The sequence below is a fragment of the Bombus terrestris genome, chromosome 15, assembly GCF_910591885.1.
Source record: "Bombus terrestris chromosome 15, iyBomTerr1.2, whole genome shotgun sequence".
In the NCBI taxonomy this organism is placed as follows: Eukaryota; Metazoa; Arthropoda; class Insecta; order Hymenoptera; family Apidae; genus Bombus; species Bombus terrestris.
In genome coordinates this window covers 9384135-9409239 of record NC_063283.1, presented here as the reverse complement: position 1 = coordinate 9409239, position 25105 = coordinate 9384135, and the positions used below count along the sequence as shown (strand labels likewise).

General features: G+C 41.4%; 1 protein-coding gene across 1 annotated transcript in view; it reads left to right on the top strand.

Annotated features, from left to right (window-relative positions):
• The window catches only part of LOC100650177, a 193279-nt gene extending 180813 nt beyond the window's left edge, over window positions 1–12466 (top strand). Inside the window, exons 6-7 of the mRNA XM_003401243.4 lie at window positions 6980–7344; window positions 8163–12466. Of these exons, the coding sequence (XP_003401291.1) occupies window positions 6980–7344; window positions 8163–8374 (577 nt within the window). The 3' untranslated portion in view covers window positions 8375–12466. The remainder of the gene's footprint in view (window positions 1–6979; window positions 7345–8162) is intronic.
• Window positions 12467–25105: the final 12639 nt, after the last annotated feature.

Here is a 25105-nt window from a genome sequence, read left to right as displayed (position 1 = left end):
TATTTAATTTTTCTTTTTCCAGGATTTGAATTTCGCTGCTAATTTCGCAACTAAGAAAGTTAGGGAGATTTGTAATAAAAATATCAAAATTCTGTCATCGACTGTCACGAATAATCGGAATAGCAGAATAATTTTCTCGCATTAGCTTAAACTTGGTAAGGATATTCGTCGAATTTTCACCTGTACGATTTTTAACGTGTAAATTATTCGAGACGAAAGGTATAGGTGGGCAGACAACTTGGTTCGAAGAACGTTTAATTCTAAAATAATTATTCTAAATTCGAAATAATCTGTGATAGACACTCAAATCCTTTGTGACAGTGAGAACGTATCGATACCTGTTAATCGGTTGACAGACGGTAACTGACTTTCCCTTCTTCTGTCACACCGTATCGTTTAGATCTACAGATTGGAAAATGTCTATATCCTTCGCGTCTATGTCAACAGTTCAACACCCTTCGTCCACCATGTGTCCACGTATTTCGGAAATCTCGAAACAGCAAGAATTCGACAATTAGATCGACTGGAATCAATAAACCAAGGAATCGCGATACAAACGTTATTGGGAGGAAAACGCTGTATCGATCGGTGGAATAAATTTTTCAGCCGAGCTGCGGGCAATTGTTTCAGCTCCCCTCGTCGAAACAGTGTGATACCTGCGACCAACGTCACTGCAGACCAGCGACAAGCGTAAAATACGTTGCTTCGGGTGCGAAACTTTTAACCAAATTGGAACAACGTGCAGACGAATTTACTTTTTTTCCGGCATATACGCAACTACCTTGGATTCGATGCCTCGAAAACGTGAAACGCCTGATCAAGCTTATGCCGTACTGCACAGCCTACAAAACTTTTCAATCTACGCTGTGAAAAACCGATCACCGATCTTCAACCAACATTTTTTAGCAGTTTAATCGATCGGTCGAGAAAGCTGGCCTTTCGTCTCGCTAGTCTCGTGACAAAAATACCGAAATTGCCGAATCATATTTTAAGAGCCGCGATCTCATGTATTTTACTTGAGCGCGTGTTTCTGCGTGTACAGAACGTTAATGACAAGTTCCATAGAGAAGCTGTCACGACAGGTGCAACAGCTCATCGAGGAAACAGCTTTAGAAACGTTTCTATAGACGTCGGCTACCCCGAACAATGTCGCTCAACGTTGAAAAAGAAGTGTGTCGCTGGCCAACTACGAGGCTATATTGAATAATACTGCGTACAATATCCTAGGTGCCATTCACTCGAGTGACCCACTTTCCTTTTTCAAACGTAATCGCGAAAAAGATCTTGCCGATTATTAGAATGACGAATTCCAAGCAAGCTATGGTAGGTGAGGAAAGTATAGCGAGATCGTAAAATAAAGCGTTAAGTAGTTTTCTGAATCGGACACAGTTTAACAAAAGGAATCATCTTTCTATTCGTATTTGGGTCTCTTTAAGGTGCTTAATTTCCGGCAACGCATTTAAACGGTTTCTTAATGTTGATAATTTTGGATCTTAATTGCCGAAATAATGGTAAAGAAACGTTAAGTTTACACTTAGTATTTATATTAAAATAGTTATAGATTTATTTGATAAACGATTTCAAAGATATTCGTCGATACACATTTACACACGCCTCAGTACTTTCTTTGTCTCACTTTCTTCCATACCAGACTGTTAAGTGAACAGTTTACATCCCTTGGTTTTCGAGACGCCGCGCACACACATACTTCCACACACTCATATTCACATACACGTATCACTACTACGCGGTCAATCTAGTCTAGCACACAAAATTATACATATCTCAATACTTAACAAAGTATTCGAAACTAGAAAAACGAAGTAATCGTTAGACGATACGAAGGAATATCATTTAACTCGATACTTTATACGACATTCCGCTGTATTATCCGCTGTATGAGATACGTATTTTGAAATTTGTACTGTAAAATTCACGTAGTTGAAAGTTCGCAAACCACGTTAAACTCTGAAGCTTTGTTAAAGGTAAAACGTGTTCCAAGCTTTTAGCGGTACTGTACAGCGTCACCGGAACGAATCTCAGATATTTTACAGTTTTTATTTTTACAGAGAAATAGATTGGCATTAGCGATGCGCTTAAACCGAAATATACACAGTAGGTACGCTTAAAGCTTCTCTAGTTCGATCCTGATCAAACGTTACTTGTCCGGATCTCCACTCGTTACGCTCCTCTCGAACTAGATTCCAAGCGGAAAACGAATTGTAACTGACGATTCTCCATATCTTGCATTTCGCTGGTAATAAAGTAACGACGTGTACGCACGGTTTCCAATCGAATGGGAGAATAGACGTTGATGAAAACAGAGAGGAGAGAAAAATAGACGAAGATGCAGATTACAATGATTGTCGGGATACGGATGAAAGGCCGGCAGTTCAAGCCCGAGGGTACGAGGTCGATTACCAAAAACGACGATCGGCACTCAAAGCCAGAGTGACCAGATAGCATCGTGTGCGATCGAATCTCGGACGTTCTTGCGTTTCGTCGACTTCCGTCCTTATTGATACGTACTTTTCCCCGCCCCGATTCGATAGATCGTTTGTAAGACTACGAAAAGCGCGATAATTGCAGACTCGATCGCACTTATCTTCCGAAGGAACGTTGCAGTTACTGCGATCGAGGAATTTTGCCACTCTGCGAGAAATTCTTGGAACGAATGATAGTTGCGGAATGTCGGACGATTTTGGGAAGATATTTAAATTAGGTCAAACGTGGATGTGGAATTTTTATTGCTTTCGGGTGGGGGAAACGAGGCAACTTTAAAACGATGTCATGGATAGATGCAACGATTCGTAGAATTTGAACGGTTATTGTAAAAATGTCTTTGTGGATATGGAAATTTATGCGCGTTATTAAAATAAAATGGTTCGAAATTTCCTCGCTACCGTAATTGGATACGACAGTGATGGTATTGGTGAAACGAATTGAGAAACGTAGCTTTTGGTAAATGTACTTTAAGCGAATTTACCGTCAATAACGTTAAATGTCTTGTAACTTTTACGTAGATTTTCGGATTTGTTTGAAACTTTATCAAGATAACAAGAATAGTTGTGTCTCGTTATATCGTTAATAAAGTTTCACCAAGTTCTATGAAACGCGCATAATGTAGCCGTAAGAGTTTCCCAAGGTAAATATCCAACTACTTTTCTAAATCTCATAAATAAGCATTGACACGAATTAATCCACCGTAAAGTAAATATTATAGGAATAAATAAACACGTGATAACGAACGAACCGCGGCTTCAACCGTGCGTGGCAACTGTTATGGTTGAAAAAAAATTTCAGGCACCGACGATTCTCCCGGCTTGACGCTCCTCGCATTCGAAGATCCAACATAAACAAACAGGTTTATATATTCAGTTGCCAGAGAGAAAGAGAGAGAGAGAGACTTTTTTTAAATTAGAAGGGTTGCTCTTTTTCCATGAATGCAGAATGAAACTCAATTACTTCGTAAAGAAGATCCAGCTTTCCTGCGAATGTTCGATCAGATTACGATTAATTACTATTCGTGATGAGTGTCCTTTGACGATGCAGCAAATCAAATATCGCGAATATATCGTATTCGTTTCTGTTATCAAACGTATTCCGCTTTTTCGCAGAATTAACATTAATTCCGTAGCGTGTTATGCCACGTACGAATTATCGCTGGAATTTCAATAGAAAAAGATGGGGAAAGCAAAAAGATGGAAATATTCGAACGAAACAGCAAACAACGATTCATCGATGGCTCGTTCTAAAAGAAAAAATTCTGTAAGCTTCGCGATGGACTACTTTCCTCGACATATCCACCGAACGTCCTCATATTTTTTGCAGAGTCGTCGAAAGCAGCAGAAACCGGAATTTAGCGTCGACTGGCGGACGCGAATTTATGCCTCCGTGAGCATTTGCATTTTAAAATTGTCAAGCTCCGGCTGTGCACGGTAATGAGCTATCTGAATTGCAAATTCAGATATAATAACGCGCTTTCGTAAATATATTTTCAATTACCCGCGAAGGTGACGTTACGCTTAATTGACCTTTCCGTTTACGCGAGCAAATCGCCCATCGAGTTTTCGAAAACGCTCCCCTGGCTACATCGGCCAATTTTCCTATCAAACGGTCGGTTCAAACTTCCGAACAGGCTGTTGCGCATCCCAGCCACCGGCTGTAATTTCGTTTCGCGGATCCTACGTGAAACGCTCACCCTGTTTACAATCTTGCTTTTCTACATCAAAGTCCCGATCATGGAATTAATTTTCCAACTAAAAATCCCAGAACATTACATCGTTGATATAAAACGAGAATCATTGGAAACGATAAGTTGACCGTAGATGTTTGCGCATTTGTAGCCAGTTTAAATGAGAACAAATTTTACGTTCCACTTTTAAATTCGACGTTCGTTGCGTGTTGAGTTTTTGCATCATTTTTTTCTTTTTTCGTATCAGTTGTGCGATCCTCAGACATTTTGTCACTTTTTGATCGTCATTACACGCTAATGTTTGCAATAATGCTGAATTGCACGAATATTCGCAGTTTTACGATAGAAAATTACACCTTACATCCATCACACGGTGAAAAATAACTGTTCTTTCGTAGCCTATTTCGTCTTGAAATAAAAGAAGAGAAACTTGCTAAGCCTAACGAGCCACGAAAGCTTCATTGTTGACGTTAGCTGGTTTTTCCAAGAAAATGCAAAATTATCGCCGCTCTCAGGATGCTTCTATGCCAAAAGCTTCTCGGCACGGCTTCTTACATCCCACGGTTTAATGTGCACGGCAATTAAGACAGAGGGTAAGATTATCGTGCGGCAACACATTAAAAATGTTATAACCGGCGAGAAATTAGCGAGAACTGGGTCAACGCTAAGTCGCGCGGGTAAAACGATTCTCGGAAAAACGAAAGGATGGATCGTGCTTCGATGCCGGTTAATGTCGATAAATACCGCGAAAATTTCGAGTGTTTTCCTCTTCGTTTGCTCGTATCTTTTCCACTAGAGCGGAGGAGAACGGGGGAATAATTTAATTCTGACAAAACGCTAGTCTTATATTCTCACTGTGTATCGCGACAAGTTCTTTTTTCACAACCTACGATGCTCGGCGGAGATTAGGCGAAAAAAGACGTGAAAAATAGTCGCGCCAGATCCACCGTGACTATAAATAATCGCGCAAAGCGAATAACGACGACGTTAATAAATTTGAATATTAACGAGACCATTAATAGCAAGGACGGCGCAAATGAGCTTCGCGGAATCTTCCTTTTTCCCACGACGAGCAGCGGTGCTTTTATCGAAATAGTTATCTGGCGACGTACATCGCGTGAAAAATTCATTTTCACGACACGATCGCTTCGTCGAGACGTCGCGACTCGTCGACCGAGAAAATCGCGTCTCGATCGATCCTCCAAGGATTGCGCTGCGTCGAAGTGCTTGCCTCAAAAGGCGAATCTCCGGTTATTTTCGAGCCTCTGCCGACCGAACGACTCGTAACTCACGACGAACGATCAGAGAAGGAATAAACCGACGAAACAAAATTCTCAAGCGAGATTTTGCCACGAGAATCGTTCGCGAGAGCCAATTCGCCGGTGTATCCCGAGGCCTGGCGAGTGTCTCCACGGCGGAATTGTCGGACGAAATTGAAATCATGCAAATGCTAGGGAAATAAATTAAAAACGTACACAGGAGCGCGTCAGCCTGCCTGTCTACCTGATCCCCGTAAATTGGAAAAAGCTACGCGGTGGACTTAAACTTCTCGGGTTAGGTCTATTTTCCGAATGGGCAACCATCGGCGAGTGAGATTGCACCGTCTACTCTGGTCGATGAGGAGAACTCGTTTCGCCGATGATTTTCAGTTCTAGGTTGCTCGTCGGGAAACTCGAGCTCGCCCAAGACCGACATCGTCTAATACTAAGAAACACGAGAAGATCGAAAATTCCAGAGCGCAGAGTAGAAAGATAGGGGAACGAGCAAAGCGGGATGAATAAGTTTCGGTTTGTGAAACAGAAATCTCGCTTCTTCTCTTTTCTCTCGACACCTCTTTGCTCCGTTCTTTTTATCTCTCTCTCTCTCTCTCTCTCTCTCTCTCTGTTTTTCCTCCGGACTAAGGCTCTCGTCGCGTACAAACGTAGACACGGCATTCGTAAATCAACTCTCGAAATTGTTTTCGAGTGGGCCGCACCTCCCACGCTTCGGCAAACTCCGCATCTAGAAATCCAAGCAACGACCGATGGACTGACTACGTGGACACGCCGTTCCCGATAATTTTCCTCCTCGTGGGAAAACGACCGGGTGGCGACCGATGCGTTTTGATACGTGGCGAGCATCGTTTGAACAGATCTCGTACTGGAACGCGATGGAAGAAGTTTGTGGGAATTTGGATGCATATAAACTTTTCTTTCGTCCGTTGATGTAGAACGCGGCACTTTTCGAGCGGCGTTGTATCACAGAAAAGCTCGTCGGTTAATTATCGAAGTTAAACCACGACATAATTAATACCTTCGTTGCTACTGACTTGGAACTGAAGCGCGGAATGACGAAAGAGTAACGCAATAGAAAAACTAGTAGCTTTTTCGGAGGCACAACTTTTTGAAATGTAAGCAAGTTTCGAAATTGTGAATTTATATAATGCCACGAGATGGAGGAAAAATATTTTTAAACATCCGTTTCTTCCGTTTGAATTTTTTCTTCGGGATAATAGGTTATAACATACAGGACACATAAGCAAATTAAGTATTGCACAAATTTGTATATCGAAACGGCATATATACTTTCGTATGTAATTCCATAGAATTTCGTAGAATTCGTAAGAATCTTAAATTAATTTAATAGATGAAACAAATCTCTGCACAGATCTCATTTTTCTAATCGTCTTTACAAAGATACGAATCTGCCAAAGTATCCGTAGTTTATTAACGATAAATTATAAGAATCTATAGAAAAAATTCCATAGAGTTTTCGGATAAAATGATCGATTCTCGTATATTACAGATATTGGACGACGACCGGAAGTGGTCAGATGATAACCGAGCTTCCACGAGACAATAAAGCAGCGATCATGGACAGCATAGCTTCGTCATATGCGTTACAAAGACCCAGATTCAATGCGACACCTCCACCGAAACTTTCGAAAGTCGATGGAAAGATCGGCTGGCCTTACTATCAAAAGTACAAACAAACAGCGGAAGCGCAGAAGGCACAAATCTTCGAGGATATTCAGAGGAAAATGGCAAACGCGACTAGCGGCAACAGTCTCGGTCATTCGTGGAATTCCACCGACATCACGACCCAACGTCAGCACAGGCTCAGAATGAAACATCATCGACTAACGTCTAAAGGAAAACGCTTGAGAACGCGTGAGTAGAAGATCTTGGACCTGTGTATTCAGCTTCTCGTTGAAAACCTTTCTCCGCTGCTTCAAAAGCGACGTGACACGGTTCGTGCCAACAATGACTCGACCACGTTGATGCGATCTTTTCATTCGTGGAAATTAATGATAAAACAGAGCTTAACAACGATGTGTTCCGCGCAAATGCTCAAAGAACGTTCTCTTTCGCGCCTCTCTGACTCGCTGCATTTAGAATCGCGGTCTTTGTCGCCGCGTCGATTATCTTTTTATATTTTCCGTTTCGTTTCACCTCTTTTGTTGCGTGTAAATACCGGTCTAACGCTTGTTTTCTGACGACTTGAATTTATTTAAAAGCAGCGACAAAGCTCGTCATAAATGGACACAAGCGCGCATTGTGTTCTAATCTCTCGGTTGTCAATTACGCTCGTTCATTTAATCCTTCGCTCTACGATTTTTCGCGAAACTATTTCATCCACAGCTATTTCAGTCCATAGATCTTTATATTGCGATCTTACTTTATCTCGTCGAATCTATTCGAGTCTTTTTCTTCGCTACGTTTCATTTTCATAGCATCGAATTTTCATATTCGTACGAAACGATGCACACGTAATCTGATATGCTAAACTCTAACGCGTAAATAGATTTTATTTTCATCTGATGAGTCATTTCCTTGGCAAACACTGACAAATGTCTCTTAAATGAATAAATTAGCAAATTCCCATTTTCGACCAACTAATTTCCAAGACAAACCCATTAAATCCATTTAAGTTTCCATTTAATCAAGACGATTGCAAGATGATTAATGGCGTTGTTCGATGATCGCAGGTCCTCCGAGGGATTGCAAGGTCGGAGAATGGGGTCCATGGAGCGCCTGTAGTCGTAGCTGCGGCGTAGGAGAAACGCAGAGGACGCGGAAGATCACGATAAAGCCACGCCGTGGCGGATCAGCGTGTCCGCCTCTGAAAGAGACCAAGTGGTGCGGCAGCGCGAGCCCTTGCTCCGACGGCAAATCCATCGTGGACAGCTATCAATGGTAGTCGTGTGGTCGTCGGTGAAACGATCCCGTGAACGACGAAGCCGTCGACTCGAGATGATTTACCCTGAACGATCCGAAAGGGAGGATTCGAGGGACCCAGTGGGTCTCGACGAAATAGACGAACACAGCTGGATCGTTAGCGGTCCGCTAAATTGCGTCAATAACGTTATCGTAGTCGTAGCACCAAAGATTTCGCACGGGCAGAGACGGCGTCGATAATATCACGGTCGATCGTTTATCGATCGATCGAGTCAATAATTATTTGTTTATCGGCAGCTAAATATCAAACGTAATGAGAAAAAAAATGAGAATCGTGCCGCGTGTCGGAGGAATAGAGATACAAAGATAGAAAAGTAGGCGAGTCGTGCGTTATCGAGTAAACGGATGCGACATAGGAATAGAAAGAGAAAGGCTGCGCAAGGAAGCTCCTTCTGTCTTTGTCGAACAAGGCACGCACAATGCACACTGATGCAGTTGGTTTGCTCGGTGTTGCACTACGTATTTGCGTACGAATGTGAATGCGTTATTAGACAAGAACACGAGGGATTTCTGTGCAGCGTTCTATCGCTATGTCGCTTTTTCAGCTCGCTCTCGCGTACACGCTATCCTTGTATCTCTGTAATGAGAAGAAACATCGTTCTGAACCTTGGCCTACAAACCGAGTTTCCTGCTCTGCATAAAACTCGTTCGTGTTCGACCCTCGGTCGGATCGACATATTTTCTGGATAGAGCGTTTGGAAACTCCGTTGAAAAGGCGCCGAAAGGGCGAAGGTATAAAAATGCAACACGAACGAGTTAAGAGGAATCGTTGGAGCGTAGAATGGCGCTTAATTTTCGACGATTTTCGTGCACAGATGCTTTTCAATACGCCGTCGATCGATCGCCAATCGACGTCGCGTTTCCTACGCGATATTTTCTGCGTTAGTCTGGAGCACGGAAAATTCGTATCTCGATCTAGTTTGCTTCTTGGTTTAACTGTCGGTCGGACCAGCGTTATATCGACACGCGACGATAATCGTTGCAACGCGTTTTCAAACTTCGACACGCGGAAGAACGAACGAGAAGGGAGGAACGACTCTTTTTGTCGGAGACCACATCTGTCCTTGTTAAAACGTCGAGGCGTACGCGTTTATCATTCGTGGACTCGACCGATCGGAAACGAGATAAAGGTTGTCGCGATTCGAACTGTGAAATTCCACGAGAATTCGAGCCGGTTTACGGATTATCCTGGCAGGATAAAGCGAATTCCCGAACGCGATCCGCTGAAACTCGAATACGGGCGTCCCAGTTCCCACCGTTGTCGGATATCCCGTCGACGCGATCCAGTCTCGTGGTTTGGCAACGACCGAAAAAAAACCAGAAAAAAAAAGGAGAAGAAGAAGGAAACGAGGGAAGTACAGAGTTTTCCGAAGGTTCGAAAAATTGCCGGCAATTCCCCGAGCGGCTAAGGCGTTGAACGCAATTAGTCCACTGGTCTTGCACGATGGAACACCGTCTCCAGTATGTATGTGCTAGTTTCTGTGTGTATGTGTATGTGTATCGCGTGTGTACGTGTGACGAACGAAGAAGCCGGTGGATGAGAAAGTTTCTCGGTAGAAATCCAACGGGTGGTTCGCGTGTCGATCGACGGTCTTAGAGGGACTTAGTAACCGGTCGCCGGATATCCTACCATCCGAAACTAGCTTTGCATTTCTTCGCGATTCGTGTCCGAGACACGTATCCCGGAACCTGAAAGCGTCTATTGATTCTACGCCAGCGCCAGTAGTTCAGGGTGAAGGGAACATCGAGGGGATTATGGAGATGCTACGTTTGAATTTTTTTAAGAGAGGACCTGCATCTTGTAACTTATAATCAGGAAAAAAGCATCTATTACTTATACGTATGTATATCGAGCAAAGTGAAATCGATAGTTTCGCTCTCGAATTTATGGACGACGTTGTATATTTCCGCGTTTGCATCGCTTCACTGCTGCTACGGTTCTATTAACCTTTTAACCGAGTGCACTTCTCGTTCGAGTGGTGTTCGCGTTTTCATTTGAACGGTGCAAGAATTTATCGATCCGAGCCCCTCTTCCAACGTTTCTACTTGGGAAATGGTGTATATGAAAATAGCAAATACCGCGTGCTTCAGTCTCTATTATCGCTATAAAATGATTAAATACTCGGTTAAGGGGTTGAAAGTACGCTCTTCGACGGATCGATACCGACACATGCAACAACAAATCTTACGACGCTCATCTCGCCCTGTCGAATTCGTAAGAGATTTACAAAGAGAGAAAAGAGAGAACGCGAGAGAATAATAACGAGAGAAAATGAAAGAAGGTTCGTTCCGCGAAAGATCTTTCCCCCACGCCAATGTTACGGTATTCGTTCTCATGGCGTGATAGGGAAATTTTTATAAAAAAAAAAAAAAAAGATATCATCAGGTACATACTTAGGTGAGTGTATTATATCTTAGGCGTAAATTTAACGATAATAATTAATAACTAACGTTTAATCGTAATTCGTTAATTAATAGGCTCTGGTATTACGACGCCCGTCAAGGGCTGCACGCGCAACGGCTTGTCCTCCTCACGTAATGTTATTTCGTAACGGGCAACGCTGCAATTATGCGGCGCGCTATCCGTCGAGGGACACCCTGTCGTGCGTAGTCAACTATCGTTTCGAGTAATTAAAACGATCAAACGTGGTAAAGAGTTGGAAACGAGGGGAAAGAACGACGTAACCGTATTCGTTTGAATTTCATCGACTCGTTCTGTAAAAATAGAATTCTAAAAGAAACATTTCGCTATTGATCTATCAGGTTATTCCACAAGTAATATCGTCCCTTATCAATCGCCGGAACTCGTAATTAGTCGAAAAACGAAAACGATCTGTTAGATGTAAAAGCGTATTCCACAAAAATAACCGATGAATCGATGAAGTTTCCTGAATGACGGGTATGTATATAGCACAATTATTAAAGCAAGAAATATCGTAACATTTCCAATATTTTCATGCTACGATCAACGATCATAATTAATTTGAAAAATTAAATGATATAGAAAATCATACGTTTAATTTCAAAACCAAGTTGCAAAATAGAAAACACTTGTCGCGCTGTTCCTCCCTCCCTGTAGTCTCCGTATACAGGCACGGAATTACTTATGGAATGTCCGAATGAAAATAGATTAGAAAAGAAAGAATCGATAGAGTACAAAAAAAAAAAAAAAAACGGTCGAGATTCGTAGCCAATTTCGACTACGCAAGATACGCGTAATAATACGCGAGATAAACAGGAGCAAGGTTTCGCTTATATCCACGGAACGAGAAAGTTGTTCGGTGGATTGTAAAATTTCTCGCGGTACAATACGCGCATTACGATAGAACCGACGAAAGGGAGGGCCTTTTATTTCAACCGGGAAGAAGGACCAAGCCGTCGCAGTTTTAGCAGCATTAAGAGAAAGGGGATGAACGTTTTATAAACTAAACGCTCGAGGGGACGCTTTCTTAACGAAAGTTTCAACGACACTGTGAGAGAGAGAAGGAGTAGCCGTACTTTGCCTAAGAAATAAAAGCGCGAGATAACAAGGAGAGGAGACGTTACCAAAGAAAACGCTCGTGTAAATGTATATCTTATCCTTTCCTGTATTTCCCACTTGCCAACCCCTTTGCGTTACCCCTCGAAAAACTTTTTCCTGCCCATCCTCCTCTTGAATCTTCCGTTGTCCTCCATCTTTATACCCACAAGCGTGTCTGTGTCATTTTTCTTCCCCCCTCTTCTTCAAACCTGTCGCAAACGCATAAACGCTTCTCCTCTCTTTCTCTCTTCTCCCTAACGCGTGAGCGGCTCACGGAAGACAATGACAAATCAATGAGAGACCGACCGAAGGGAAGGAAGGAGGATGATTCTGTACAAGTCACTGTGCATTCTAGCCTCTAAGGACCTAGCCGATAGGACTAGCCGTTAAGCAAGAATATGTAGCAATGTATAACACATAAGTTTATATTACATAATAAAATCTGTCGATAAAATCCGTTCGAACGATATTTTTCACTTGTGACGTATGATGAATGGTACTCGTATCGTAATAAAGTAGCTATTATTTCAGGAATGGTCGTACGATTTTCGTATCCTGCTCTGGTCTCCTCCGTCTGTAAGATTCGCAACGAAACGGATAACCGTCTAAGTATAATCGAATTCCATAAACGAACGATTGAAATATCATAGGTTTCATCTCCGTGAAATTGTTTGCTATCACAGTCAACCACTCGTTGCAGGCAAACAAACTCGAGCGACGTTTACCTTGTTTTAATTTAATCTTCTGTACGTTGCGTACAGAATGTTATCAACTAATGAAACGATAAATGAATTCTTTTTCTACGTTCTGCAAAACCGATCCCAATGTTAACGCGTTATATTTTTCTTACAGAAAAGTAAGAGAAGATGGAAAGGATTAAATTTAGCGGACCATTTGACGGCAGTTATTGTAGCAAGAGGTAAAAAACGTAACGGTAGAGAAACATTCTTCGATCGTAAGGTGAAAATGCAATAAAAATATCGGTCCTTTGATCGAATCACGCCACTTGCGATATATGCATCTCATGTACCTTGCGGACAGGAGGTAGTGTATACGTTTATACTGGCGGAAGAGAAGCCACGGTTCAGCCATTGTTCCCTCGAAAAATCAGCAAGCGAAACCTCGTGGATAGAACGCTTTCTGTTAACGATCCGATCCCTCTTCGCAAGCCAACCGACAATATTAATAATCGTCCCGGCGGAGCAATTCCAGAGTCGGAGGGTAGAGAAAGCTGCCACCGTTGGTTGTTATCACGCAACATTACCCGAAAATAAAGGACGCGCTGCGGTTTGCTGGGAGAAAGACGAGTACGAAGGACAGGTAGCCAGAATACAATACCTACAAGGCGTACGGATCTTGGAACCCCACAGTCAGATAAGAGGGTGGAGGCAAACCCGCAGCCGCCCTTTGCTCGACCCTCGACTTTCGAGGACGAGCCGAGTGCAATGATGCTGCACGAAATCCAACCTCGTCCCCCTTTTACCCATTCAGCCGCACTTTACCGAACCCTTCTTTATCTCTTCGCGTACAGTTAATCGCATTAATGTCGCCCGTTTCTTTCGCTCCAGACTTTTTGCCGTTGCTTACTCGAACGTAGTATTTATTCCGGAGAAGAGAAATTAATCGTGGAGTGCTTTTCAGAGAAACCGTCTGTATACGATATCGTATAACCAAGAAAAAAACTGGAATTGTTTGTGAGAGCGACATCATGGTGAGAAATAATTATATTTTAAGGAAATATTTTCGTAGAATAACATTTTCCTATTTAGGGCTTCAAGGAAATAATTTGAAAGTGTTTAGTTAAGAATAGGCCTGGTACACGCGTATGATAAATTTCCGAACTTTCTTTTCTCGGAAACAAAATGTCTCGTGGAAACTGATTGTACGTTTTCCACTTATTTTCACACGCAGAATGACCTTCTGTCGACTATTTAGTTCTGACCACGTGCAAGTATACTTGATAAATTTGCAAACTCGATTTCCTCGAAAAGTAATCCGAGAATGACAAAGTTTTATTTCGTATCTTTTTCTTATTTTTACACGTGTTATTTTCTACGTGTTATTTGGTCGGACTCTGTACAATATAGTTTGCTCCTAGATTTTCTTAATACACAAATTTTGTAGAAATACTTTTACAAATAATGCAGCGAGTAACGGGCACAAAAAGAGTGAACGAACAAATAAATTGTTTAAACGACGGTGATTGTAAGAAAAATTTTCAAAATTTTCTTTGCGCCAACCATCAACGTGTCAGGTCCAACAAAAGATCGTCTCGATGCAAGATGGTTTAAAACTTAGAATAAATCAGGTCGCTGAATTCTACTCGTCAAAATCCACGAGCCTATTGTTCGCCGGTACCTGAGGGAAGTTTCAAACTCGACAGTGCAAATGTTTAAACAAGATAAATCAAAGGACCAGTGGGTGTCTTCTGGCTTGTTAGCCCAACCCTCGACGCGTAAACGTTTCCAAACGAGCGAGTCTTAGTCCAAAGATACTCTCTTTCTCTCTCTCTCTCTCTCTCTCTGTCTTTCTTGCTCCCATCTTGGAGAGACGAGCTGTGGATTAATTATATTAACGTTTCAATTAATCAAGCTTGGACCTCGAGAAGAGAAACAAAGATAGTTGTATGATCTGGAGGACTTGAAATGCCGATTGAAACGAAGCTTCTCTCGTTATCGTGTTTATCTTACTTTCGTCGATCTTTCGCCAAGAAATAAGCGTAGCTTTATTAGAGAAACTTAAGGAAAATAGGCGCGAAAGTTCGTTGGTTCTCGTGCTTCTTGCTGGTTCGTTGAGAGAACACGGTTCCAGTCAAGGATTTATACTGGCCGCTCTTCGAAAGTTAATGAAACAGAAACACTCTGCAACGATAACGATGAAGAAACATTTTCCTTCATTTGGAAATGTAATTAACGAAAATATTAATCGGTACTGTAGCTGGGTCGTTGGTCGATAAAATTGAAACCAGAGACCATGAAGGAATTTTTTTTTATTTCGTTCTAACCTGAAATATTTTTAGACCATCGGAGAAACATAATTGGCCGGAAGAATGCAGCCAGGCTAAATTAATGTCTTTTTAAGAGGTAAAAGAACGAATTTAAAATAATATCAAGCATCCCCGTATTCGTTCGTGAAACCAGAAAGTGAGCTCGTTCACCGCTGGCGCAAAAATAATAAAGAGCGATTCTGAAGCTTTCCACGTTCTGATGTAATCTACGTCGTCTCTCAAGAACCAAAGATATATCACCAAGATTCTCGAAGCATTTCAATCTTACTCTAACCATCAAAATTTACCAGCCAAACTAATATCTCGGAAGATCCGCAGCTTCTGTCGCGCGTTTCAAGTAATTCGGAGCAAGTCGAAATGAATGCCAGCCAGTTTCCCACCGACTCCAGACACTGTAGCAATTAAAACGATGGTTCTCGTCATGTCGGTACTCGTGCACATCGACCGTGTATATGTTCATAGAAGAGACCGGTAAAACCGCGGTTCAAATGAGAGATAATTGAGCGTGAAGAGCGGAGAAATGACGATAATATAATGGGAGAAGACGTGTAAGGCGTATCTGGTCGCACGGCAGATCGCTCGTAGTCCGTTGTAAGTGAGATATTGTTAGTGGAACACGTGCGCCTGGTTAGAGGCTAAGACAGTCCCGGGGTTCATAAAATTAATAACCCATAAATCCAGGGGAATATCACCGAGAAAATTGCCCGAACATATATTACGTCGTCGTGCCGACTCGCTTTCGCTCCGCCCTTTCCTGTCGCCGAAATTCGACGAGGGGATGTCCGCTTTGAGGGTTCGTATAATCAAAGAAACCCGCCCTTTTCTCTTGGAATACGTTGATACATCGAAGAAAGTTCAAACACAGCTGCTTCTCAAAAGCGGGATAAAAATAACAGTTGAATTATTGAGAAATTTGTTTTTTAAGAAAACACTCCTTAATCTAATAATAACTTAGCTTAATAATAATCAGAGGACAAGAACAGTGAGAAAAGAAATTTCTATTAAATAATACGTTCTGTCCATACGTAGTAAAAATTCGGCTAGTTAGTATAAACTAAAAGTAAAATTAACAGCGGGGATTGTAAATGGCGCGGATATATCGGTTCGTTCTACTTGAACCGGGCGGAAGGAACGTGAGAATCAATGTTTAGTCTGCAAACAAAACTGTACATGACTGCTTTCCTCTGTTAGCAACGTGCATCTGTTACGATCACATTGTTCTAAACAATGCCCAGAGGTCTCGCTGCTCTCAATCACACGGTGTGTAACTATCCGGCAAGGTTACTTCCTGCCCTGCTAAATCTCTCATTTTCCACCTCCCACCTTCGCCACCAACGTTCCCTTCGGTGTGGTGTTTTCGAACCAGGGAAACCGCTACGCTATTTATCCAACAAAGAAAATCTCATCTTTCTGATATAAAACGACCTGCCTCTCGTCCAAGTAGTTTAGCCTCGTAATAGTCAGACATCTCGGTATACGTACGGTGAAACTCAACTTATTCGAATTCATGGAGGGCCGAAGAATTTATACGATAGAAGTTTACCAATTGTTCCATTTATCTACGATTTTTCGTTCATACAAATAAATTCGATCGGCAGAAATTCTCTTGCATAACTGAATTAATATTATTAGCGAAATTGTAAGAGTTGCTGATAAACTGCAATGCACTAGGCAATTACGCAACTCGTGTTTGATTATTTAGAACGAAAATACGAGAAAGCATCGACGATATATTATTCAAGCCAGTAGATCTTGATCTCGAAGTTTCCAGCAAATTCCTCAAGATTCTAGACTACCTTCAATCAGTTAGTAACTCTTTGGATTGCTAGTCACGATCCAGTAAACCGTACAAGACTCTCGATACTCGGAAACTGTGAGGTAGAAACCATACGTAAGACGAAGAAAAAGAATAAATATGAGAGAAACGATAGTTTTTCGAAAGCTAAGATCAACGAAAGGCTACACTGTAGACCAAGCTTCCGGTAAGACGTTCCAAAGCACCAACGGCGAAGCTTCCATAGATTAGGATTAGTCTTTGCAGCAGCTTCGTTCGTGCACACAACGAGCAACTCGTTCATGTTTTATAGTACGTTTACGTGGTTAGGTTTCTTGTCGTTCTCTCCATTGGTGTTGCGGCATTGCAAGTAAGTCAGCTAACGGCTAACGATAACGCAAATATACCAACCCCGTCGTCGCTACCTGTTCTGTTGTAGTTAGACTTTGCATTCCTCGGGTTCATTCGCGAATGCCTTTCGAAGACTAGACAAACCGGGTCAGAAATCAACAAGCGGAACTATCAGAGAGAAGAATCCGACAAAGTTAAAGACTTTGCGTTTAATAATATTTAATCGAAATTTTAGCGTTACGAAAGTGACGTAAAGGAAGAGCGAAAAATGGCAGAGAATGGCAAAGAAGGTGGAACGACCAGGAAGTAAGTTAGTTTCGAAATGTTAATAATCATTCTCATGATACTACCTGGTAAAATAATATTGCGAATATCGAAGGAAGAAAATAAAATAAAGCAAAGGTAGCAAGGAATTCCGAAAAAATAGAGAATAGAAAATTTCGAGACTGCAGTGCAATCGAATGGACTCGACTGTACGTTTGTCTGAACGCGTCTTCCTTCAAATATTTGCATCTTTCCTCTCGCAAGAAAATACGAATCGAATCGCAAGCAGTGGCCTGAATTCCCTTCGATAATCTTCCACGTCGTTCCAACCTCGTCATTTTACCATCGTCCTCGGTAAACTTTCCAATCGACGTAACCGTCTACCCCCTACGTAGAAATATTCCGATAGATATTTCAGCCGCTCGCGTGTACATAAACGCACGTGTGTGTCGCGCTCCACCGTAATACATCGTCCTTATAGGAAATTCATAAGATACTCGAAGAGCCGTAAACAGTTGCAAGGTATTTCCCAAACACGCAATATACCCGCGCATATTGAATATCGCGCGAAAGGAGGTGACAATCGCAAAGGAAATCGCTTCGACTTCCAGCCATCCTGTTACCAGTCGAGCCAAAGCTTCTCGGTGACAAGCAGGGATTAATTTGACGGCCCGGTTGAAAGTAATATCGGCCCTCGTGAATAATGAACCGAAACGCGGTCGCACGTACGCGGACGAAAATACACTCGATTTAACTTTTAATTAATGGATTCGTTAGGGTAATTGAATCGACCCTGTACCGGTGTAACTTTTATCACCGCACCGACAGACCCGACATTCAGCCTGACTTTGCGGCTTTCAAACTTTCTACGATGTTTCAAACCGTCTACGCCGCTAGTTACTATACCGTTTCCAATTATTTAGTCATTTTTTTGGACGAATGAAATATGTTAGGAGACAAGTTAAATTTGACATCGTTACCTAAACGCTAACCTTTTACTTTGCTTTACGTTTTTAACCAGCAGAAACTTATTCGCCAACCTAACGTTCTTAAACACGACATACTGGAATTAAACGAAAGAACAGAAGGTTGGATGACAAAATTGACGCTTGTAAGATAGAGAAACGAATTCATGGTTGTGTGTTTCACAGTCGAAGTAGTGATCAATATGTCGAGGCGCAGAATCGACGGAAATTCGTTGAATCGGCAGGTACTGCGGATGAGTAAACGACAAAGGCTGGCTTTGTCGTGTGCCGTGCATTGCGTCGGAAGAGGAAATCGAAAGTGTGATAGACCCTCTGGGATGCAGCGAAGCCTGTATGTAGTCTGTCTAGCGCAGTCGGTGCATTAATGCGGCCCGATCAGCGAAAAGCTGAATATCAGACCAACTTCTCTCTGATCTTTCTCTTTCTTTTTCCATCTTCCGGCTAGACAGGGTTTATTGTCGTGTCAGCATCTTCCTACCTTTACTCTTCGACTAAAAAGCTTCAACACCTAGTCGAACTCGTGATTACTTTGTTTTCTCGAGCTTTATTAATCGTTAAAAGGTGGAACCGATTAAACCAAATGTCAGCACAGTCGAATATAAATATTTTTGAAGCAGTAAGAGCAAAAATGGACCGAGCTATCTTTTATTAAATTTTATTCCAAATCGGTTTATAGCGTCGATTTAGTGCAATATATTGGTAGTAATCGTACAAAAGACAAAGGAATTCATTTTTTCATAATCAAACTTCAAAGATACATTTTATTCTACATTTTCGACTTATTTCCACACGTAGAATAATCTCCTTTCGATTAGCTTGCCATGTCCAATTCAGAATTAACTATTATACGTTCGAGTATACTCGATAAATTTTCAAACTCGATTTTCTCGAAAACTAAGCGAACGAAAAGATGTTATTTCCTGTCCATTTTGTTACTTTTTCGCAAGGTATCAGCTTGTACATATCTTTCGGCCGCACGAAATTCAGCTTATTAAAATTCATTACGACGAAACGAAATCACGAGTAACACATAGCTTTTACGTGTTTCTAACTGCTGTCAGGTCCGCGTGTCTTGCACTGTTGCATCATATATGTAAAGCTACTTAAACAAGGTACTTAAAAGATTACGCAAACGCGACGCTAATCGAGTTTTATTAATTCATCGAATAAACTGAAGACCAATTGACCGTTACAGTGTTATTCTCGGCAGCGTTTCTACTATCTTTGATTATAATAGATCCTCTCCGTGAATATCGTCGAAACGTGCCACCCTTTAGTCTCGATAACCCTTCAGCAGCCTCTTAATCAACGTGATCCAACGAGTTGAAGGATGGGAGATGAAAGAAGGAAACGAGAACGAAAGCGAACAACGAGCGATGACACGCGGAATGAGAGAGAAAGGGAAAGCACGGCCGGAAATGAAATCGAAATTATTTTTCTCTTTTTCCCTTTCTCCCCTTTTCTCTCCGTCCGGATACAGGCACACGCACGCGCCCACACACACACACACACACACACACACACACACATATATACAACGGATCGAATGGCTGGAAAATACCATCGAACGAGAAAACAGCAGTAACGAAAGACAAAAAAAGACGAGAAAGAAAAAGGGGAAAAAGCAACGAGCCGAGAGGCTGGAACGTTAGCCGTTCTCTTTTTCCTTTCTTTTTTCCCTTTCGTAGCCGGCAAAAGCGCGTTATGTAACCACTCGTGGAATCCGGACTACGGGTTATTCTGCGTGACTCGGCTGCGTTTCATCGGCGTGTACGCTTAACCCACGAATAACACGCCTCGAACGAGCGAATGGCGCGTACACACGTTTACGGACAGGCGGCTGTGGGCCATAACATCCCATAAAGATGCAAATAGCCGATTGCCTCTCGAAATGAGAAGTATCGAACACTATTCAGGCCATAGCCTGTTCCATCACTAGACCTCTACCTCTCAATCTGTGAAACAATCTCTCTACAATGTAACCGAAAAGAGTGTGATTGAAGCGTTGCGTTCTTCGGCCAGAGATTCGATAATATCCGCGTAAATGTTCAAAGGAAAATATTCGCTAAAATATTTATCGAGCGGTAGAAATCCCTGTTTAAATTCCGTTGCTTTATCTCGCTAAAGATACGAATTTGCATAAACCTGGCCAATCTAGCGATTACGAACCAACCATTCTTCATCTGTGGATAATACATGCAACCCGCTCACGCGCTTAACAAACTTCCATTACAGTAATTGCAACGGATACACGTAGTTCAGACTTTCCCTTGTATCTACCGCAACGTTATCCGATATGTTGTTAACGTTATATCTGTAGAACCACAATAACGAAGAAGAATGGAAGCAGACGTTTATCGAACAGATTTAATGAACGCATCATCTCGAATAAAATAAAAGGCTGGTCGAACGACCTCGAACTTGCGAAACGAGTTGAAGATAGCGACCATGACGAGAATCAATGGATTACAGCGACGAGTAAAAGGACTTACGATGTCCCAGGAAAACCAGACAAGAAAAGAAACTCGGCAGAAACAACTTTTCCTCGTAGTCGAATGCAGTTTCACGCAACCGCGGAAAGAAACGAGGGAAACCGTTGCCAGGATACGATATAGCGAAAAGCGAGCAAGCCAAAACGAGATCTCGGAGCGAGCAATGTAAATTACAATGAACGATGTAAATTACAATGGGCTGGTGGCGTTCGCCATGGAAACTACGTCGTCTCGCGCGATTAATTAAAACTTACGGTAGATTCAGCTGTTTCCTATCAAATTTTAACGAAACCCCGAGGAAAGAATCTGGTTCGTCCGGTAGCGAGTCACCCTCGCTGATTTTCCGGCACACGCGTAAACGAACGCGCTTTAAATATTCCCAACGCGGACACTTTCATTTCCGACCGCTTCCTGTCTCGAGAAATATCATCGTAGGAAATTGTCCGCGAGCGCAACGGCTAAGAATAAGCCGAAGCATGACCGAGTTTCGCTCTTATCGTCAACTTGTTCCCTGTGTGTACTTTCGGTGGGCTCGCGGCAAACATTCCAAACGCTGCCAGACACTCGATAGCACGGAATTGAATTTTAAAACGTATAAATTCCACGTTATTAACTCTCATGGTACATTTGACGCGTTATTTTCCATTTTTGTGTTCGCGGAAGATGGCTGGCATTTTACATCGGAAGGGAAATTCTGCTCATCTTTATGATATTACAAATATCGTAAATGAATTACTAATTAATTTAACGATAAACGCTGTCTGTCTTTGGTAAAACAGCCTTAAACTTCCGTGCATTCATCTAGCAGAATACAATGTGAAAGACTCTAAGTTTCTTAAAAGAAATAGAACTTTTGCGTCGTGTGTGGAATCGTACAGACCGTGGCAATTAACTGGATAGCTAATTACTTGTTAAATAATAACGCTAACTAACTGACTGAGACAACTGTACCAAACTAAGCGTGTAAACGTTAACATTTATATATATTTGCAGGATACATGTAACTGCAGTCAGTGATACCTTATCAAGGGATGTGACGATAAACGATAAATAAAAATAAGAAAGTTTTAATATATTGTGTTTTCTTTGTAAAAACGTTAGGGAAACTGTATTTCTATTATTAATATGGACGACATAGTGGACGAAAAATATATTTTCAATGCGAGGTGAAAGAGGTCAGACTTGAAAGGGGTAAAAGCTCTGTCATTAAAGGAAATCACGTTACCGTGGAACATTAAAAGTTGTTTCTCGATTGAAACTAAAGCCAGATTGGGACATAAAATGTTGGAGCAGAGATGAGATATAAGAGACAAGGGTTAAAATTTTCATCGACATCTATAAAGCAAAAGCATCGTACATGGGCATCGAAGCAGTAAAAACGGTTGGGAAACGTAAATAATTCGTCGATTACGTTCGTAGAAAGATGTTCCCGGCCGTTTTCCCTCCTTCTGTTCTACCCTAGAGAATCGACATGGCAAAGCCACAGCCCTCGCAAGACGTACCGCCCTATTCCTGCTCGCATTGGCAGCTCATTTAAATAAGAGAGACATCTCTGACGAGATAGAGATAACATGAAAGGGACCGAAACACGCCCTCCTCTCTCAATTCTATTGGGTGATAATCCTCCTATCCTGAATTTTTCCCGATGTTCTTCGATTATCCCATAAAACATTGCTGTGTATAGTACATCATAAATAATCGATAATACTTTCAGGCCTTTTCTTCCCTCTAATCTATCATGGAATATATTTCGAAAAAGAAATATAAATCTAGTTGGAAGGTATAATATAAACATGAAAGCTTCGCAGCGTCTACTATGTTAATAATAATTCACCTGGTTTGTACCAAATTTCGTCACAACTACCAAGGGTTATACTAACAGTTATTTAGACGTTACGCTGTTACATAGACGTTATACCGTTCCAAGAAAATATACGAACAAGTTTGGGAAATTATATGAGGGGAAATAACATTTAGTACATAGCAAGTTAGTAAATAGAAAATTAGCGAGCTTGAAGACACGAGTCGTAGGCATAAGACAGGACAGAAATTCGTTACTACCACTTTGTAGGAGGGTGCTAGACGACGAGAAGGACGAGAGATACTGGTTTGGCATCTACGCAATTTCCTTCATTAGCATCGAATTTCCGCAAGATACCCTTCCCTGGCTTTAACCCATCCCCTCTGATTTTACGCCGAGCTCCTACCAACAGCTCTTTCCCCTACCACGACTTATCCCTTGCGTAAACCAAATCTCTAGTTGAACAGAGATACGAGGTATCCACCAGGTTGCCACTAGTCATTAGTAAACCAAACGTTATATAAATCAATCGATTGACCCTTGATTGGGGATCATTACATAAATGAATCGAGTGACCTTACGAGCGCACTGATATTGCAGACTAAATATTAAAGCTGCGTGGAGTTACAGCGACACATGCAAGTATTTGAACATTTATCGTAAATCATTTTTATGAATGCATTATACGTGTCGCATGATACTGTTTGAAATTTCAATGAAACTTACCGAAGATACATGTTTGAATATCACAGGGGAAAAATATGTACGGTTTTGTTGATTTTTTGATTTTTGTTATTTAATGGTTAAAGCGGCGTACTTTGATACAACATAACTAAAAAGAAATTCGATCCAAAGACACACTTAATACATTCGGAAGAGATTTCTACGAATGTTTGAATACTTTTGCGTATATAAATTTTCAAACTGGTTTCAAATTTTATCAATTTAATCATAGTGGTGGAGCCTCGTTACGCTGCTGTTTCAGAATGTTTTCTGCAGTGTATATAATTAATATATTCACAAAAAGTTTCTATAAGTATAAAATACTTTTGCCAGCCACTGTAGTTTGACATCGTCTCTCTATACCTTTTCCTATCATACACTCATTTCGCATCGGTCAGCGAACAAAAATAACGCGCTCTTACAATGCAAATATGTTCTATATATTTCACGAATTCCATGCCGAGCCAAAATAAACGAACTGCCGTGACCGTCGATATATCGAACATCAAGCTATCTCGTCCAAGACAGTCACAGTGCATTTCTACATATACAGTGATCGCTGTTGAATTTCCTTCTTTATAATATTGTTCTTTCAACGGTCATCAAGATCTAGTTATGTACTCGATTACCTCGAAAGAACAGTTGAAGAGACTGGAAAAGTAACGTCAACGTATCTTCCGTGTAAATCATATCGTCGTTTCTATATTCAACACGCAGGACGCGTAGTTAACTCCGTTGGCTATCCTGTTCGCGATCAAATTTCATTTAGCTCGATTCTCAGCAAGCAAAATGTAATTTCCATGCAAACTCCCGACCAACAGCGTAAACTTTCCTCACTAACTAGAAGTCAAGCAGAAACGACTGGATCATCCGGGTGAACCACGAGCCAGGATAAAGGGGTGAAAGTTGCATTCGGCCGTCAGCCTTTTTTATCGAGGCTGGAATGACGGCGAATCAGGCCGAACCAAGATAAAGGTCGCTATAGACCGCAACTTTACAACTTTATGGCTGGCCAGATAACTAAGCAAATTTTACGCTTCTGCACTTTATGTTCCAAGCGACGAATGATACTTTTTTCACGATCTCAACTTCGCTCAGATCGTAAAACTCCGCTTAATCACTTTGTCTTCTAATAGATCAGCTAAGCGAGTTATCTGCTTAATCCAGCTTCGTTCTGATTAAAAGTTACCCATCCTTCATCAAGAATCCAACTACATTTTGTTCAGTCTTCTCTACTTCGTTTCCTTTAATTACTCGACGGCTAGCAAATTTTTAAGTTTTAAAAATAACCATATAACATATAAATATATTAAATATTTTTCATGTTAGAGTACAAAATATTGCTTACCTGAATCATTCTAATATATATGCAATTTCCAAGTTCCAGGTAAAGTCCGTGCTGTTTCTCGCAATCCTAACGAACGTAGTTCCTCCTTTTTCAGGACAACTACAGCGGTTGACCAAACAATATTTCTGTTTAAGCCACCGATACTTTCCTAAACGTTTAACCGTCCAATCATCCATATCTCCGTAAACTTTATCCGAGTTAGCCTTTTCGAATTTAAACTGTGTTTGTTAAAAAGCCCGCTGCAGTTTTAAGTTATATAGGTAGCAAGATAGCAGAGACGCAAAGTTTAGTTTTTACAATAGCTATTGTTGAGCATCTGCACATCCTCATTCGCATTTACACTGGTTATACGCAGTCCAACCACTTGTCATAAATTGTCCTGAATAGCATCGGACTAACTTGTTCTGGTTATCTTTAAAAATACGTC